Source organism: Schistocerca americana, chromosome 7 (assembly GCF_021461395.2).
Source record: "Schistocerca americana isolate TAMUIC-IGC-003095 chromosome 7, iqSchAmer2.1, whole genome shotgun sequence".
Lineage (NCBI taxonomy): Eukaryota > Metazoa > Arthropoda > Insecta > Orthoptera > Acrididae > Schistocerca > Schistocerca americana.
The window spans coordinates 606,779,453-606,800,099 of NC_060125.1; the positions used below are offsets into that span (position 1 = coordinate 606,779,453).

The 20,647-nt window shown below is 40.7% G+C and overlaps 1 protein-coding gene across 2 annotated transcripts in view; it reads right to left on the bottom strand.

The window, feature by feature from the left end:
- LOC124621850 (phosphoribosylformylglycinamidine synthase) overlaps positions 1-20,647 on the bottom strand; it is a 208,065-nt gene that overhangs the window by 77,368 nt on the left and 110,050 nt on the right. For both annotated transcript variants that reach the window (XM_047147296.1, XM_047147297.1), the window contains one exon: positions 10,838-10,963. In XM_047147296.1, coding sequence (XP_047003252.1) covers positions 10,838-10,963 — 126 coding nt within the window. The remainder of the gene's footprint in view (positions 1-10,837; positions 10,964-20,647) is intronic.

A 20,647-nucleotide genomic window follows, 5' to 3' on the forward strand; every position in this document is an offset into this window, starting at 1 on the left:
ATGAACACTAACTTCACTTAATGAAGGTTTATTCAGCACTTGCACATACAAGAGCGCTGAGTGAACTGCCTCCGGTCAGAACACATACAGCTACAGAACATTTCAGTACAATGATTCTTGACATTTGTGGATACTTCTAGAATGTACTCGAACTGAATATAGAAATTAGAATTGTACAGTCCAGGTGAGTTTTGAACTCATGACCCTCCATGCAACAGTTTAGTATCATAACCAATACACCACGGAGCTACTCAGCTTTTTCTGCGACAATACGTTGGCACTGTGGTGAAATTCGAGTGCTGCCTGGGTGGGAGTAGTTATCGCCAGATACATATTACAATGTACATCAGAGTGCGCCTGTGCACATGTGCCCACTAGGAAGCTACAGCCACACCTGTTGCTGCCCCAGCACAGCACTGCTTGTCAAATGTCTTCAGGCCATCCACTGGCATGCAGTCATCAAGCCTGGTTCTTAAAGTGGTGTGCCAAAAAGTTTTTGTCACACAAACGCACTTGGGAAGTAAGTGGGACAAATATGTGCCAGGGGATGGACTGAGGATGGTATTGTGTATCAAAACCAACCAACAGCCAGTAAGCAAAATGAACAAAAGTGCAACTATACACTAAAACAATGGAAAATCCATATGACTCTGTAGACTTTCCTGACATATTGACAGACCAAACTCTTGTCGGATCTTCAGCTGGATCAAACTGTCATCCACACTCAATATTTCCATGGTCACATGGCCATCATCATCAGCTGAGAAAAGCTAAGCTGCTCTCATCAATAACTGTTTCAAAACGTGAACAACAGAACCTTTATACCCAGAGAAAATACAAAAGCGCAAGCGCTGAGGTAATACACAAGTGCTCAATCGTTGGCCCTGTCCCCTGGCGCAAGAAGAGTTGCTGCGCCTCCAATAGTGAATACTTACGTAAAATGATATATTGTTAAAAATTAAAACCCATAGCCGGCCATGCAGATGCAAATTGTTTCTTCATAGCATATGAAACAGGATTCCAAGTTTTAATTTGTGGGTATCCATCATCACGGTTAACAATACTATCTGCTGTCTGATTTCGACAGATTCTTTTAAAACACAATCCCAATAGTGAGAGGCATTTGGAACAGCTTGTCTGATCAGCACATCTGTCATTGATGGTAGGAATAGTATGGCCAGTATAATTTTACTGCACTCACATGGTATTTTGTAAACACCAGGCTTCCTCACACCTAAATCATTCTTAACAGAGCCAAGAAGTGCTCTAATCTTAGCTGGCAGATGCAATTCTAATCTTAGCTGGCAGATGCAATACATCTGATTTCGCATCTCTTCAAAACCCTTACTGCCTTGGCAGACACATTCCCAGCATACAGAAGGAAAGCCACAGAACTAAAAATGTCTTCATCTGGTTTAGGTAGTGGTCCAAACTCAAATACATGTCAAATCTCTCTGCCCGTATAGCCATTAAGATTAAGCACATCCTTACGATGTTGCAGCTCTTGTGGTACATTCTCAGCATCCGAGATAGCATATGCTCTTTTGACCAAGATCTGTAGGACTCTAGTACGTTGAAATGGTGGATGACAGCTGGTAGCATGTAAATACCTATCAGTATGTGTCGGTTTCCTATTAACTCTGTATCCAAGAGTTCTGTCATCTTTTTTATAAACCAGTACATCCAAAGAGGGTAACTTCCCCTTCTTTTCAATCTCCAGCATGAACCTGATGTTTGGATGAATACAAATAAAATGGTTCAATAATCGGTACAAAGAATCTATTCCATGGGGCCAAACAAGAAACATATTGTCAACAAACCTCAAAAAACAAGTAGGCTTCAAAAAAGATGTTTCAGGGCCATATCCTCAAAGTCCTCCATAAAAAGATTAGAGACTATGGGGGATAAAGGACTCCCCATACCCACACCATCAGTCTGTTCAAAATATTTGTCATTGAATAAAAGATAGGTGTACATCAATATGTGGCAGCAGAGCTTCATCATTTCCAAATCTAGTTTTTTATTACTTAAAATCAATGACTCTTCAAGCGGAACCCGAGTGAAAAGAGACACCACATCAAAAGTGACAAGTAAATCAGTCGGACCGAGACGAAGTGATTTTAAGCGCTAAATAAAATCCATGGAATTCGAAATATGATGTCCACATTTACACACATGAGGCTGAGGACAGACACTAAACATTTTGCCAAGTTTTAATCTCCAAGGCCAATTATGTGAATAAGATGTACGACTTTCTTAAGGACCCATCGTTTTATATACAGATCACATAAAATGGACAATCACTTCACTTCTGAAGAAAAGCACATTATCTGAGGTCACTATTAAAAAACTTAATCCTGGTGTGGCCATTCCACCTACAGCAGATTATACGGATTGCCGAAGGTACATAAAGGTGGGGTCCTGTCGCGCCCAATTGTTAGTAATTTGGGTGCACCGATTTACAACTTGGGAAAACATTTAGCATCTACCTTCAGCCTTCACATGGGTAAATGTGAACACCACATTTCCAATTCCATGGATTTTATTCTCCATTTAGAGCTGCTTTGTCTTGGTTCCTCTGATTTACTTGCCAGCTTTGATGTGGTGTCTCATTTTACTCGGGCTCCTCTTGAAGAATCATTGATTTTAATGAAAAACTATACAGAAATGTTGAGATCCTGGTGTCACGTACTGATGTACATTTATTTTTTATTCAACGACTAATATTTTGAACGGACTGATGGTGTGGCTATGGTGAGTCCTTTATCCCCCATAGTAACTAACCTTTTTATGGAGGACTTTGAGAATATGGCCTTGAAGCCTATTTATTTTCCGAGGTATGTTGATGATATGTTTTTTTGTTTGGCCACATGGCATAGATTCATTGTAACAGTTATTGGACCATTTTAATTGTATACATCCTAACATCAGATTCACGATGGAGATTGAAAAGGAGGGAAAGTTACCCTTTTTGGATGTACTGGTTTACAAAAAAAAGATGATGAAATTCTTGGATACAGAGTTAATAGGAAACTGACACACACTGATAAATATTTACATGCTACCAGCTGTCATCCACCATTTCAGCATACAGGAGTCCTACCAACTCTGGTCAAAAGAGTATATATGCTATTTCGGATGCTGAGAATGTACCACAATCACCACCATTCGTGATTATTACAACCTGACAAATCTGTAGCGGCTGAGCACCGTCTTACAGAGGGTTGTAGGATGCCATACAACGACAGACAAATGGTTGCAAATGCCTTGCATTTCTGGGATCGTGTTTTAAAAGAATTTATCAAAATCAAGACTAACAGATAATATCATTAACCATGATAATTGATACCCACTAAGTAAAGCTTAGAATCCTATTTTATCAGATATGAAGAAACAATGGAATTTGAATTGGCCAGCTACAAGTATTAACTTTTAACAATATATCATTTTTTGAAAGTATTCACTATTGGAGGCACTGCAACTCTTCTTGCACCAGGGGCAGCAGCAACATTCGAGTGCTTGCACATTACCTCAGTGTATGCGCTTTTGTATATTCGCTGCATATAAACGTTCTGTCACTCATGGTCTGAGTCAGTTATCGGCAAGAGTAACTTAGTTTTTCTCTCCTGATGATGGCGACAAGCTATCTGTGGAAATAATGTGTGCAGACGACAGATTGATCTGGCTGAAGACCTGACAAGAATTTGAATGGAAAATCCAGGATGGACTATGACAATATTATGAAAAGAATAGTTGCTACTCAGCATATAGCGGAGATGATGAGTCGCAGATACGTACAACAAAAGGACTGTCAGAAAGTAAGCTTTTGGCCAACAAGGCCTTCATTGCAAATAGATAAAACACACACACACACACACACACACACACACACACACACTATCAAAGTCTCTGGCTGCTGAGGCGCCAGACTGTGAGCAGCAGCGCATGACGGGAGAAGCAACCAGGTGGTGAGGGTAAAGAGGAAGCCGGGGTGGGGAGGGGGAGGTACAGCAGGGTAGGGGCGGGGAACAGTAAAGTGCTGCTTGTGGGAACATGCAGGGATGAGGCAGAGAGAGGGTAGAGCAGCTAGGTGAAGTCTGGAGGTTAGACAGAGGTGAAGGTGAGGAGGAGGGGGAGGGGGGGGGGTAAGTGGAAAAGGAGAGAAGTAATAAGACTGTGGGTGCGTTGGTGGAATAGAGGGTTGTTTAGTGCTGGAAAGGGAACAGAGAGGGGGCAAGATGGGTAAGAACAATGACTAACGAAGGTTCAGGCCAGGAGCGTTATGAGAATGTAGGATATATTGCAGTGAGATTTCCCACCCGTGCAATTCAGAAAAGGTGGTGCCGATGGGAAGGATCCAGATGGCACAGGCTGTGAAGCAGTCATTGATATGAAGAATGCTGTGTTGGGTGGTGTGTTCAGCAACTGGATGGTCGAGCTGTTTCTTGGCCACAGTATGTCAGTGGCCATTCATGTAGACAGATTGTTAGTCATCACGCCCCATGTATAATGCAGCGCAGTGGTTGCAGCTTAACTTGTATATTATTTGACAGGTTTCACAGGTAGATGTGCCTTTGAAGGGATAGCTGGTGCTTGAGATCAAACTGGAGTACGTGGTGGTGGGAGGATGTATGGGGCAGGTCTTGCATCTAGGTCCATTACAGCCTTGAGGCAAGGGCTTGGGAGCAGGGCCTCTGAAGGGATGGAAGAGGATACTTTGTATGTTCATTGGGCGGCAGAATACCACAGTGAACAGGGTGGGAAGGATAGTGTGTAAACATTCCTTGTTTACGGACATGACGAGAGGTAGTTGAAAACCTGGTGGAGAATGTGATTCAGTTGCTCCAGTTCTGGGTGGTACTGAGCCATGAGGGGAATGCTTTTACGTGGCTGGACGGTGGGACTTTGGAAGGTGGTGGGTGACTGGAGAGGTAAGGCACAGAAGATCTGTTGTTTTACAATGCTGGGAGGGTAATTACGGTCAGTGAAGGCCTCAGTGAGACCCTTGGTATATTTCGAGAAGGACCGCTTGTCACTACAGATGTGACAGCCACGGATGGCTAGGCTGTATGTAAGTGACTTCTTGATGTGAAATGTGTAGCAGCTGTCAAGTGGAGGAATTGGTGGTGATTAGTAGGTTTGATATGGCCGGAGGTACTGATGTAGCCATCTTTGAGGTGGAAGTCAACATCGAGGAAGGTGGCTTGTTGGGTTGAGTAGGACTAGGTGCAGGTGGGGGAGAAGTTGTTGAGATTCTGGAGGAATGTGGATTGGGTGTCATCACCCTCAATCCAGATCATGAAGATGTCATCAATGAATCTTAACAAGGTGAGGGGTTTGGGAGACTGTTCGTTTAGGAAGGATTCCTCTAGAAGCCCCATGAATCGGTTGGCATAGGATGGTGCCACTTGGGTGCCCTTATCCATACCCTGGATTTATTTGTAGGTAATGCATTTAACAGAGTAGTGATTGTGAGTGAGGATATACTTGATCATTGCAACTGGGAAAGAGGTTGTTGGTTTGGAATCCACTGTGCTTTGGGAAAGGTAGAGTTCAATAGTGATAAGGCCATGAGCATCAGGGATGTTAGAGTAAAGTGAGGTGGCATCATCAATAGTGATGAGCAGGGTACCATGTGGTAAAGGAACAGGAACTGTGCAGAGTCAGTGGAGGAAATAGTTGGTATCTTTTACATAGGAGGGTAGGTTGCGGGTAATAGGCCGAAGGAGTTGGTCTATGAAAGCACAGTAAACAGCCACAATGGAACATCCATAACCAGCCACAATGTCACATCCTGGGTTGCTGGGTTTATGGACTTTAGGAAGCATGAAGAAGGTAGGAGTGCAGAGAATAGTAGGGGTGAGGAGAGGGATGGATGCTGGGGTGAGGTTCTGGGATGGGACTAAGGATTTGAGGAGAGACTGGAGAACCTGCTGGATTTCTGGAATGAGGTACTATGGCAGGGTTTGTATGTAGATTAATCTGACAGCTGGCAGAGTGCTTCTGCCAGGTAATCCTAGTGGTTCAAAACAACAGTGGTGGAGCCTATGTCTGCAAATAGGATTATAAGGTCAGGATCAGTGTTTAGGTGGTGAATTGCGGTAACAACAGTGGTGGAGCCTATGTCTGCAAATAGGATTATAAGGTCAGGATCAGTGTTTAGGTGGTGAATTGCGGTTCTTTCTGTGGATGTAAGGTTAATTTGCATGTTGAGGGCTCTGGGGAACGATGGTGAGGCAAGGTTTGAGGTTAAGAAATTGTGGGAAGTTTACAGAGGGTGATTTTTTTTTTTTTTTTTTTTTTTTTTTTTTTTTTTTGTTTTTTTTTTTTTTTTTTGGAGATGGGGGGGGGGGGGGGGTGGGGGGGGTCAGTGGCGGTAGATCATGTTTGGATGGAGAAATGAACTGAGTCATGTAGAGTTCAACATTGGTCTCTGGTTGAGTCTGACTGGTAGGGTTGGTGGCAAGAAAGTGTTTCCACCGTATGGTGGAGTCCGTATGGTGATGGATGGAAGTTTTTGAGGATGGGGTACATGTAGTAGGTTTGCGAGGCAGGATTTATCAGCTGTGAGGGGATGTGGTGGAGGTTTGGAAGGTTGTTGTAGAGGCGGTGGATAGTGGCAGTGCAAGCTGGGAATAGGAAGTGAACAGGGTGGATAATTTTTTGAGGTGACATTGTGCATATTGCTGTAGTTACTGGAGAGCAAGAGTTTCAATGTGTGATACAGGATCCACAAATTTGGAATTGCATAGCAGGAGAATTTTATGGATGGAGAGGAGATATTGCTAAGAGGTTTGGGCCCGATTAATATGGTTTTGCAGAACTATATTGGTGAGAGCTACGGATTGGTGGAATCTGAACATATGGAGGTCATTGTGGAAAGAGGTGTGGCACATGGAGATGAAGAATTTGATGGTAAGGCCATTTGGGGGGATTCCATGTGCCAAGCAACAACACAGGAGCAGTATGCGAGACTTAGTTCTGGCTAAGGTTAAGGAAACTCTTTTGTATTGATGCAGATGGAAGGAGCAAGGATCCATGGTGAAGGATAAAAGCGTGTAAAAATACGTAAATAACGCAGAGATACATCAGAAAAAATTCTCAAAAATACACCCAAGCACATGGGAAAAAATCATGAAAAGGATTAAATGAATGAAGTTTGGGGAAACAAGATGAAAGCTGAGGGAGTAGGCTGATAGTGAAGGGCAAAAATCTTCTGAAATTGGTGTGAAGACAGAATGGGATCAAAGAAAAAATAATTAAAAAGAAGTATATTGGTCGCTGTTCCAACTGGAAGTACGTCTGGAATATGTAAACACAAAATAATTACGATGGCAGTCAATACACCTGCTGTGTCAGGTAAAACTGAACAAAAATAATGCTAAAGCTGCTTTTAAAACAACCAATAATCCGAAATTGAGGTTACAACATCATACAACACTTAGGGGAGATAAGTTCTCAGCAACTGAAGTGTATAAAATGATATGTCAATACTGCAAAAAACAATATGTAGGGCAAATCAGTAGGTCGTTTGACATTTGTTTCAACTAATGTACGTACAAGACCAGTAAGTCAGCGCAGGTCTTATTCTTAGTTAAGATAAACAGAGTATTATCAACAAGTATGAAGGGACATGCTTCAAAACCTTTGAGGAATTAGAAATTTACGTCACTAAACAGAAAGACCTAGATAAATTGTTACTTGACCACAATGAGTTCACAAGTGGTGCACATTTTTATACTTATCATGATATTTTACACACACACACCATTCCACCTATCACCTGGAGCTACACATAAACATCAATGGTCGATGCCAGACTTATCCAGTTATTTTGCTAGAAATAAATGTGACTGTGCCAGATAATAAATTATTTTCAAAAGAGAGAGATGCAGATAGGTTGTCACAGATGAAGCACCAGCTGAGGTCAAGGAACAGTACAGCAGGAAAATGGTCTGTCCTTTTTGGAGGAACGTGTGGTGCCCCACTTTCAAGTCATAGCAATATCGCGTTACATAGAAGAACTGCATAGAATTAAGCGAGAAAAACCAGCGAGATGAAAAACAAATGAAAAATATTTATTAATCACTGACTGTGAAGCTCTGAATATTAATTTTACATGTGTTTTGAGGGTGACCGACTGACGACATCTTAATGGTCCATGCTCTTTCAACAGTCTTTCTGTTATGCCAATCTGCCACTTAGCATCTCTGCTATATGCTGAGTAGCAACTATCCTTTTCATAATATTCTCATATTAATGGTCTACAGTCATAAGAGTATTTTCCCCAGTTTTTGTGAGCTGATACTTACAGGAATTAATAAATTGGAAGTTATTGCAGAGATTGTGATTTCTGTCCTTTAAGTCCTGATTTTTTGTTCTGTGACTCCAACACTTCTCAAATTTTTTTTTTTTATGATTATAATCAGTTGGAAATTGTTTTAGTATGAAGAAAAAATGAAAAACATAGTCTTCAACCTGATGACAATTGCAGAGCTAGCCACTGAAAGCTTGAGAGTTTTATTGGAATTGACATGACCTGAAAACCAAGAAGATTTTATTCAAGAAGACAATATAAACTTTTGAAATGTTGCCATATGGAAGGATTAGAAGGTAGACCGAGTACCTAATGAGGAGGTACTGAATCGACATGGGGAGCAAAACTTTGTGGCGAAACTTAAAGCTGACAGAAGTCATCCTGAAACCCCGAGGCGTTGCCAATTTTGCAACGGTCAGAAGTGTACAAGCTAACAGTTTTAGAGTGAGATCAATAGTTGACTACAGCAGACGGGTTAAAGTGAACGTAGGGTGCAGTAGTCACGCAGAGAAGAAAAGGCTTGCGTGGGTTGAAGATCAAAACAACGACAGACTAGAAAAAGTTTAAAAACAAAATTTGTGAAGACTCAGAGTCACAGACACTATTGAGCTTACAAGCGACACAACCTGCATGGGCAGATTGAAAAGTTACACACACAAATCATTTACAAGACATTAAATGTGTTACAGGAAACACATTACTGTAGTTGTATTTTGACATGCAAGCAGGAAAACTCAGAATGTTCCTAGCAGTGTGGCAGCAGTAGCAAAATACACACAGCCACCTCTGAACAACTCACGAGGAGTTGAAAAGGTTTCACAACATAAACTTCTTTCAGGGGCCAAAGACATGGAATCTACTGGGGCAATGTCGCAACACCTGCAGTTTGAACTTCAATGCTGGGCCTTGTGCCATCTCGGAGCAGACGGACAACTGCAGTCCTCCTTAAGAGGGCACTTGTCATGAAAGATAACACCTGACTGTCCTCACACTGGGACAAAACTCCAAAAGTGATGCAGATCCAACAGCACAGTCCCACAGGCATCCTAAATGGGCTGTCTCAATCTGAATTTCTACCACACTGTAAAGGTAGCCAGGCAGGAGTTTGAACCTCACTCTTTCAGTGTATCACCGTACTGGCCACAAGGGTCTGTACTGAAGTGAAATGTGGTCGAGAAAGTGTGATTACTGGAAATTATGACCTGTCACCCCGTTGGCCTCGATTATGTCATGTACTAATAAAATTGCTTGTAGTTTCCCATTCTTATGTTTTGTCAATTCAGATCTGCAAGGCAGGGCCAAATAACCGAGTTTCATAGACTTCTTCTCCCCTTGCATTGTTTGGGTGCTGAAAGAGAGAGTGGATTTTCTTCCAAACTACTGAAATAATCCCGAAGAATGTCCCCTTGAACTGCTGCATTAGCTGTTCTTAGTACACGAATTCATTACTTCCATTCATAGTAACTTTCACAGGCTTCAAAATATGTTATTATGACTGATCTTTACATTATCTTAGTTCACACAAGATTCAACTGACCGTTGTCCGGATTTTTTGTTTGTCACGCTGCTTAGATTTTTGTCATGACTAATGTTTTCTCTGTCACAGCAAAATACCTCCAAGCTGTGACATCAAGGAACCAGCGGCCCCACAACAGATGACAACACTAACTCACTGTCCTGCCTTGTAGATGTGATGCACCTGCATCTTTCATCAAACCTGCACGTATCACAAATCATTCCTACCACAGTGTGATGCCCAAAACTTAATTACTAATGAAATAAACTTTCTTCAAATCTTGCTAACATCTTTCATTGTTACGAAGGCTCAGGAGATGTGAAATATCCTTTTATCAGAACTGACATGTCACATCTCAGTACACACCTCTCATTATGTGACATGGTTAGTGATTACTTGCCTGTGTTTACAGTTTTTAACTGCAAAGTTTACACACGAGGCTGCACACCTAGTCGCCCCTCGCCCTCATCGACCAGGTGCCAGAGTGGCCTGCTCGTCCTTTCCAAACCAGTCCCTCTTTCATCCCTGACAAAATAACTTGCAGTTGAGAAGACCAGGAATGTCTTTTTCAGCTTTGGACATGTCTTTTGCAGACAAGTGCTCTACTGAATGAGCTATCCAAGAACAACTCACAATCTGCTGTCACAGATTTAATTCCACCATTACCTCACCTCCTACCTTCCAAATTTCACAGAATTTCTCCTGTATACCTTGCGGAACTACCACTCCTGGAAGAAATTTCGACCTCATGGAGCTAAGTAATAGTTAGTTGTTCAATTTTATCTAGTGAATTCTCCTCTTCAAGTTCTCAATTCCTTTTTGTGCCAGGGACAAACTAGTGTTCAGTTTTGATGATTTAAGAAATATATAACTCACAAGAATTAAACAGTTTGGCGATATTAGGGGTTGACTCAAGGTAACCACAAACCAGTCAACAAACAGGATCTTGGAGGGCCTATTTTAAATAAATGCAATCTAAAAACTGTGATGCAATGTTTACTTACTTTTCTTGGCATCTTTCCTAACACCAACTCCAGTTCCAGGTCAACGGGGTGTCGAACATCTGATGATGTGTATGTACCATCCAAGTATTTTGTGTCCTCAGGATCCTCTTCCTCTGAGAGAATGACCTAAAACAATGACAGTCAAACCATCAGTAGAGTATAAAAAGAACAAAACTCTGTACCTACTCATCTGTACATAAGATGCTGTCTCACATGTATGTATATACTGTGTCCTTCTCCTAGGAGTTGTCAGGCACATTTTTATGGCACTTCTCTGAACAACCAAATACTCAACAAGTATGTCATGTGATGCCCAGAGTAAATGGAAATCATTTGTGTGCTACCCAGTGCAAACAAGATGTTATTCAAAGTGAAATTTTATGTGACCATCCGACAGATTGTAAATTAGTTTAGTTTGATATTCAGTTTATTGAAATGTTTAGCTGTACTTGTTACACCCTCACACATTAACTGGTCACACTTCCTCTCCTCACATCACCTCACCTTGCCGGGATGCTGGTATGCCACCACCTCTCAGCAATGCTACTCAGTTGCTGCTGAACTAATTCTGGTTTTCATGTTTTCCTGTTCTCCTTATAATATAAACTGCTAAACCAAATATCATATCAGACTAATATGATAGTACTCTACTGAATAAACACAGGAAGTATCATTGAACAAAATTTTAAGAACATCATACAAAGTGACACCAAGATAAGCAGGGTGTTGACTATGTACTTATACTGGAAACCACAAGATTTACGAGAAGATAGAACAAACTAACTATCTGAAAATACCAAAAAGTAAAGCTGAGGTAGTTCCAGATTGATTGCACATGCAAGGATAAAAATTACCACAAAGAAATTTGCCAAATGAAAGTCCTCCATGGGATAGATATGGACTCGGATCATTAAACCTCAAAAATAAAAATAAAGTTAACACCAAAAAAAGAAACACAAACCATTCCAACAAGAGGAGGAATTATTACAACTAGTTATTTACAAATAATACAGTATATCGGGAGAGATCTGAAACACCTTTAAGTGACAAATGTGGCAAGACAATACATTAACCGTAAAATGTAGCTGAAGAAACTGGTCACAATAAAAAATAAAGACAGAAATAAACATGCCTGGTGGAATGAAAATTGTGACAAAGCAATTAAATAAAAGGCACAAGTAACTGTTAAGCAAACAACAATAGAAAACTGAAAAATTCCGAGAAGACAAATGACCAAGAAAATTAGAAGAATTAAAATAAATCACCAAAATGAAATACCAACAACCATAGACAAAGCATTCAGACCAACATAAAACAAGGGACTATTACAAAACATTTAGACAATATCAAAGTATATTGATCTCACTCCTATGATGAACAATAAAAATGGAAAAATGGCACACAACACTTGAGAAAAATGTCAGAATTAGGGCCAATATGTTCAAACAGTTACTCAAGTGTAAGGACTCGAAAGAGCACCTACTTTAAAGCATTATTCAACTCGGAGAAATCAAAAGAACCAAGAGTTTGGTCTTCCTCCAAGAAATAAAACTCTACTGGAAAAGGTTATACCACCAGATTAACAACAAAATTATCAAAGCAGTTAGTTCACTCAGGTACTACGAAGCAGCGTGAGAGAATCGAATGGTTGCAGACCTATGGAAGGGGCAAATGAACATACCCTTCAAAATCTACGTAAACACTTCATACACTACTCGAATACTGAGAAAGTGCCCAGAGAGTTGAAAACAGCAACAATCCACCCACTGTACAAAGAACGCAAGTGATTGAGCCCCAATACCTATTGGAGGGTATCTCTACTTGATATTACGTAAAATATTTTATCTAGGACTGCATACATGAGGATTCAGGAACAACTGGACTGAGAACTTTGAGAATATCAAGGAGGATTTTGACCAGAAAGACACTGTCGCATCAGACTGTCAGTCTTATGTGCATAACGAAACATCATATAGCCTGGAACAAGAGTTTAGGTCATCACTTTTATTGACTTCAGAAATGAGTTTGACAGTATACATCAAGAGTCATCCATTGTTTTCAACTTATGCTTAGTCATCACAACTTGAATTCTGGAAAAGTTTCCTTCTAACAAGAGCAACAATTTCAACTTCAACAAAAGCTCGCCAAACTGAGCTGTGGAGAGCAAAGTCCCCTGAAGGATTACAGACAGCAGAAGAGATGCCACTAACTTTGCGAATGTGGTGCAGGATAGGATCATACATACTTATTGGTTTGCAGTAATCTGAGCCAATATATACTCTGTGTGTGTGTGTGTGTGTGTGTGTGTGTGTGTGTGTGTGTGTGTGTGTGTGTGTGTGTGCACAATAAGCCTATCAGAATACCAAATCAGAAACATCAAAAGTTAAACTTAAAGGTGAACTGTCTGAACCATTCAAAATCCAAATTGGCTGTCAACTGGGGCATGGTGTCTCAACGTCACTTTTTGCTGCACTTTGGAGAAAGTCATGCGATTTGCATCTACATCTACATCTGTACTCTGCAATTCGCCATGAGGTGCATGACAGAGGGTAAGTTCTATTGTACCAGTTATTATGGTTTCTTCTGGTTCCATTCACATATGGAGTGCGGGAAGAATGATTGTCTGAATGCTTCCGTGCGTGCAGTAATTATTCTGATCTTGTCCTCACAATCCTTATGAAAGCGATACGTAGAGGATTGTAATATATACCTAGAGCCTTTATTTAAGGCCAGTTCTTGAAACTTTGTTAATAGACTTTCTTGGGATAGTTTACATCTATCTTCACGAGTCTCCCAGTTCTGTTCCTTCAATATCAATGTGACACTCTCCCATGGATTAAACAAAACCATGACCATTCGAGCTGCCCTTCTCTGTATACTTTCAGTATCCCCTGTTATTCCCATCTGGTATGAATCCCACACACTTGAGCAATATTCTATAACCAGCCACACAAGTAATATGTAAGCAATCTCTTTTGTAGACTGATTGCACTTCCCTCTACCAATAAACTGAAGTCTACCACCTGCTTTCCCCACAACTGAACCTATGTTCATTCCATTTCATATCCCTACAAAGTGTTACACCCAGGTATTTGTATGAGTTGGCCGATTCCAACAGTGACTCACTGATATTATAGTCATAGGATACTACGTTTTTTTCATTTTGTGAGCTGCAAAATTTTACATTTCCAAACATTTAGAGAAAGCTGCCAATCTCTGCACAATGTTGAAATCTTATTAATATATGACTGAATATTTATGCTGCTTCTTTCAGATAGTACTTTGTTATGGATAACTGCATCATCTGCACAAAAAGACTGATTTTACTATTAATATTGTCCACAAGGTCATTAATACAGAACATGAACAGCAAGGGTCGCCACACACTTCCCTGGAGCACACCCAAAGTTACTTCAACATATAATGATAATTCTCCATACAAGATAACATGCATGTCCTCTTTATCAAAAAGTCCTCAATTCAGTCACAAATTTCACTTGATGCCCAATATGATCGTACATTTGACAATAACCGTGGGTGTGGTAATGAGTCAAACGTTTTTCGGAAACTAAGAAATACTGCATCTACCCAATTTCCTTGATCCAAAGCTTCCAGTATGTCATGTGGGAAAAGTGCAAGCTGGGTTTCACATGATTGGTGTTTTCGAAATCCACGCTGGTTGGTACTGAGGTCATTCTATTATGTTTGAGCTCACAATATGTTGTAAGACTCTAGAACAAATTTATGTCAAGGATATTGGATGATAGTTTTGTGGATCACTTCTACTACCCTTCTTGTAGATGGTGGTGACCTGTGGCTTTTTCCAAGAACTTAGTGGGGTTTCCTGTTCAAGGGATCTATGGTAGATTATAGTTTAAAAAAAAAAAAAAAAAGGGGCTAAATCAGCAACAAATTCTGCTGCTGCTGACAGGGATTTCATCGTAGACTGGAGCTTTGTTCAGTTTTAATGATTTCAGCTCTTTCTCAACACCATTGACACTAATATTTATTTCATTCATCTTTTCAGTGGTACAAGGTTTAAACTGAAGCAATTCTCCAGAGTTTTCCCTTGTAAAGGAACATTTGAAAATTGAGTTAAGCATTTCAGCTTTCGCTTTGCTGCCCTTAATTTCAGTTACTGGACACTACCGTATTTACTCGAATCTAAGCCGCACCTGAAAAATGAGACTCGAAATAAAGGAAAAAAAAAAAAAAATAAATAAATAAATAAATAAATAAATAAAATTTCCCGAATCTAAGCCGCACCTGAAATTTGAGAATCAAAATTCAAGGGGAGAGAAAAGTTTTAGGCCGCACCTCCAAATCGAAACAAAGTTGGTCCATTGTAATATGAGACACGATTTAGGTCGAATGAGTGACGATACAACTACAGTAGTTTGGTTCGAGTCATAAGCTTAGCAGTTAAGCTTTACCAGGTAGCCATTGCTATGCGTCAGGCGCTCCGTCCGTATTTATATGGGTACCCTTCCTTTTTCACATGCTTCTTCTGGTTTGAATCGATTGCTTATTTTGCTTTGATCTGATAAGTGCCATTTTCTTTGTTATAGGTGTTTATGTCACTCTAAGCTGAAAATGCATTACTGTACTGTGTCATGCATTGTTTGTCGCATTCTGATAGTGAGTGTTTACGGCCCGTCGCCGCTCGCGGCATGGCTTTCTTTTATGCGCACTACCGCCGCTTACAATGGCAAGAGACTGCTATTTGTTGTTACTTAGACTGCTGTTTTCTTTGATAATGATCAACAAGAACCAAATAATAGACTGCGTATGATAGAACATGTTCTGAACGAGAATTAGGCGAAAATTTTTCTCCGTTTGAAAATCTTTGCGGCCGCTTCTTTAGTACATCAAATTTTGCACAGAAATTAGAGTCATCTTAGATTTAAAAATCTAGTCAGTTGCCGTGCTTCATTTCTGACTGTATCACTATTAGGCATAAGAATAATACGAATATAAACATGTCACGATACGTATATTCTTCCGCGTTTGCTGTTGTCTCACTCTAGTTTCGTAGTTTATTAGGCAGACAGGATTTAAAGGAGATAGCAGCAAACACGGAAGAATACATGGCAAAATGTTTATATTCGTATTATTCTTATGGTGAAGAGAATAATGCATGTGATTCACAGTTCATCAGGTTCCTATTAGCAACCATCTCTTCTCACAGGTAGGAAAAAATTCAGAACGTAGAGTTGACCATATTGACAAACATCCCAAACAGTCTTGCCAGTCGGATTTTTGTAGTACATTGAAATTCTGCTACATTTGAAGATGAGCAATATGGAATTTGTATTTACTTTGTTGGATAATGTATGAAAATGCAGTGTTCGAAACTCGGGGCGGAGAAAAAAAGCTCGTCTTCCACCTTTTTTGTGGCAGCACCTATCGACATTTTTCAGAACTTCCGCTTGCTTTGCACTCGATTCTAAGCCGCAGGCGGTTTTTTGGATTACAAAAACCGGAAAAAAAGTGCGGCTTAGATTCGAGTAAATACGCTAACTTTGGTGTCACTAACATCCTTTACATACAACTAGAATTTTTTGTTTTGTTTTTGTGAAAGATCACTTGACAATGCTTTGCTACGACAGTCACTGAAGGCATTTTGACAGCCAAACACGTTTCATGCAGCATCTCTCTATCTATAGCCTTACACATTGTTTTACATCTATTATGCAGTAATCTCTGTTTCTTTGGAAGTTTCTTCACAGTGGTTGTATACCATGGAGGTTCCCTTCCCTTATGAACTGTTCTTCTGGGTAGATATCAATCCAGTGCATGATGACCTTTCCTTTTAAACTTGAGACAGAGTTTCTCTACATGCTCCTGCCCTGTCCTGGAAGTTTCAAGTCCCTTATTGAGATATGATGCTACTGTTTTTTTTATCTAGTTTCCTGAATATATCTATCTTTCTGCTTGTTTTAGTTGTCTGCTTAGCTGAGTGGTAACCTGTTTGCTACCATGCCCAGATTCAATTCCCGGCCAAGTTGGAGATTTTCTCCGACCATGGACTGGGTGTTGTGTTGTCCTCATCATCCCATCATCATCACTGACACGCAAGTTGCCCAATATGGCATCATCTGAAATAAGACTTGCAACCTGGCTATCTGTTCTAGGTGATTTTCAGATTCTCCTCCTCAGGGGACACTGCCTTACAGTAGCACTGTCTGTGCAGGCAAGGAGGTTTGTGTGCTCTGGATCCTGGGGGCTATACTGGCGGTAGCTTAGCTACCAGCAGGGTCACTCATGCTGGATTGGCCGAGGGGGAGGAGCCAGACGAAGTGTGTCCCACAACAGCCCACTGGTCCTTTTCACCTATCCCAAGTCTGTCCTTTTCCTGCCATCTCAAATCATAATATAGGGATTGTCCCACAGCCGCCCTAGGAGAGTAAACCCTTAAAAGAAAATCGGGCAAGTCTGGAGGCTCTTAGGTGGCAGCCCCACCACCAGACTAGGGAGCTGTGGGACAATCACCGGCACTCCCAAAAACAAATGATTGAAGAAACAGCAGAAAAGAACAGCCAGACGGACTCAAATATGACGACCTTTGGCATGAAAAGGACAACTAAAGTAGGTTTCTGGAATATTAAAACAGTGAGAGAAGCCAGTAGACTGAAACAGGTTACAAAGGAGATGACAAGTTACAGGTTGGACATTCTCGGACTTAGTGAGGTGAGATGACAAGACTTTGGAGAAATCCAAACACAAGATGGATACACCTTTTTATACTCTGGACCCGCTGGAGAGGATGCAGAGCACAGAAATGGAGTTGGACTTTTGTTAACCAAAGGAGCGAAAAAGAGCCTTATGGAATGGAAACCAGTTTCACAAAGACTACTGACCGCACATTTTAGGACAAACATTCGAAATGTCACAGTCATCCCATGCTATACTCCTACAGAAACCTCAGATACTGAACAGAAAAAAAAGAGTTTTACCTGTCCTTAAGTGACACCATTAAAAGTACCAGTAAGAGAGACATCTTGATTATTATGGGAAACCTGAATGCAAAAATCGGAAAGAACAATGAAGGCCTACAGCATGTAAAGGGAGTCCAAAGTATCAGAGAAATGAATGAAAATGGGGATATGTTTTCAAATTTCTGTGCCAGTCATGATTTGGTAACTGGAGGTACATTATTACCACACAAGAATTGCCACTAGGTTACATGGATATCCCCTGATTGCAGAAGGGAAAACCAAATAGATCATATAGCGCTAAGCAAAAAATTTAGTAGGACACTGATGAACATGAGAAATAAATGTGGGGCTGATGTTGGCAGTGATCACCACCTTATTGTTCCAAATTTTAGACTAAATATCATGGCTACAAATAGAAAGATCGAACAACAGAACAAAAAATATGATGTGGGGAAACTTAGAATAACAGCAAAACAAGAAGCTTTCTGTATTGAGCTAAGGACCTGCTACGAAGCACTCCAAGAAGCACAGGAAAATTATGAAAATAGTGTTGCTGATACATGGAGTCAGATTAAGGACGTCTATTGCAATGTGAGCAAACAGGTCCTTGGCTTTAAAAACCATTTGAAGAAAGATTGGATGTCTGAGAATACATGGAATTTGATCAGCTGTTGGAAGGAGATTAAGGCAAAATTAAATATGAGTAAAACAAGACAGCAGAAAATTCAAATGCAAGCTGAGTATGCAGCTACTGACTCTCAAATAAAGAGGAGTGTGGGGAATGATAAGAGAAAGTGGATGGATGAGCAAGCTCTGAGAGCAGAGACAGCCGCAGCAAGGGGTGATGCAAAAGAACTGCACTGCATCACTAGAATGTTGTCCAAAAAAGGTTTCAACAAGAACAGACCTGTGAAAAGCAAGGAGCGTCAACTGTTGGCAACAAAAGAAGACCAACTCAGAAGATGGAGAGATTACACAGAGAGCAACCGGAAGAGAGGGAGAGGCAATGGAATTTTCCAGATGCCAGTGACAGAATCAATGTAAACACACTACCTAAGACTGAAATTAAAATAGCTCTCAAACAGATACAGAATGGGAAGGCTCCAGGAATGGGTAATATTGCACCTGAGGTGCTAAAAGCAGACATTGACACCATTGTCAATCTACTGCATCCATTGTTTGAGAAGATGTGGTAAGAAGAGAAAATACCAAAGGATTGGAAAGAAGGGCTGATTATTAAGTTGCCAAAGAAAAGGGATACTACCAACTGTAATAACTGGCAAGGCATCACCCTCCTATCTGTACCAAGTAAAGTACTCTGTAGATTGAAGCTAAACTGTATCAAGGACTTAGTCAAGGCACGACTGAGAAAAGAGCAAGCTGGGTTTAGAGATCACAGAAGTTGTGTCTATCTCATCAACACACTGCGTATAATACTTGAGCAGAGTGCAGAATGGCAGAAAACACTCTACCTTACATTTATTGATTTTGAAAAGGCATTTGACTCTCTTAATAGAAGAGTTACGTGGCATACCTTGGAAGAATATGGAATACCATCAAAGATAATAAATATTATTAAAGCCATGTATGATGGATATGAATGTAGGGTGCTACACAATGGGAAACTTACAGAATCTATCCACACAAATGCTGGAGTGAGACAGGGATGTATTCTGTCACCTACCTTGTTTTTGTTCTTGTTGGTGCTGGACAGTGTAATGAAAAAGAGTTGTTGATGGTAGGAGAAGAGGTATTCAGTGGAGAATGCAGGACAGGCTTCAAGACCTTGACTTGCTGACAATATCTGTCTGCTCTCACAAAGATTGCATGACATGAAAGAAAAGCTGGAAAGACCGAAAGAGGAAGCAGAAATTGCAGGACTTAAAAAAATAAATGTTCAGAAAACTAAGGAAATGAGAATGTGATCTGAAAACAAGCAAAGCTATCAGTGTTTGGAAAGGAATTGGAACAAGCAGACTCCTTTGTACACAGGGTGGTCAGAAAATGTCTGAAACGCTTGTCATGATGTTATAGGGCAGATTGTACCGAGACATAAATGTTAAGAAAAAAATGCGATACGTTGTGCCGTTTCCAAGTTATTTAGCATTGAAGTTAGCCAATAAGGTCGTTGCGCGCGCGCATTCAAGTTTCTGCTAACCAAACAAAGCACTCGTTAGGTAACACCGCCCCTGGCAGGCCGCCTGAATGTGAGCGCGCGATGCCCCGATTGGCTAACTTCAATGCTAAATAACTCAGAAACGGCGCAACGTATCGCATTTTTTTCTAAACATTTATGTCCCAGTAGAATCTGCCCTACAACATCATGACAAGCGTTTCAGACATTTTCTGAACACCCTGTATATAGGAAGTACCACCTGTAAAGATGGAGGAGCCGAAGAGGATGTAAAGAGTCGAATATGGAAGGCAAATGGAGCCTTTGTACAACTGTACCCTGTCTGGCGTAATAAGAACACCTTGAGACGAACTAAGCTGCACTTTTTCAATAGCAACGAGAAGTCAGTCCTCCTGTATAGTCGCGAAACTTGGAAGGTAACACACATGACTGTAAACCAGCTGCAAGTCTTCGCAAACCGGTGTCTTCGGCAAATTATAAATGCGAGGTGGCCAGATGTTATATCAAATGACGAATTGCGGGAGATGACAAACCAGCGACCAATCCACGAGCAAATAAAGGATAGAAAATGGAGGTGGATTGGTCACACAATACGCAAACAACAAGAAGCTGTCGAAAAGGCAGCGCTGCATTGGAACTCACAAGGAACACATAGATGTGCCGCCTGAAAAAGACATGAAAAAGAATGGAGGAAGGAGAAGCTCTGAAAGCTGGTAAAACATGGAGTGAAGTGAAATG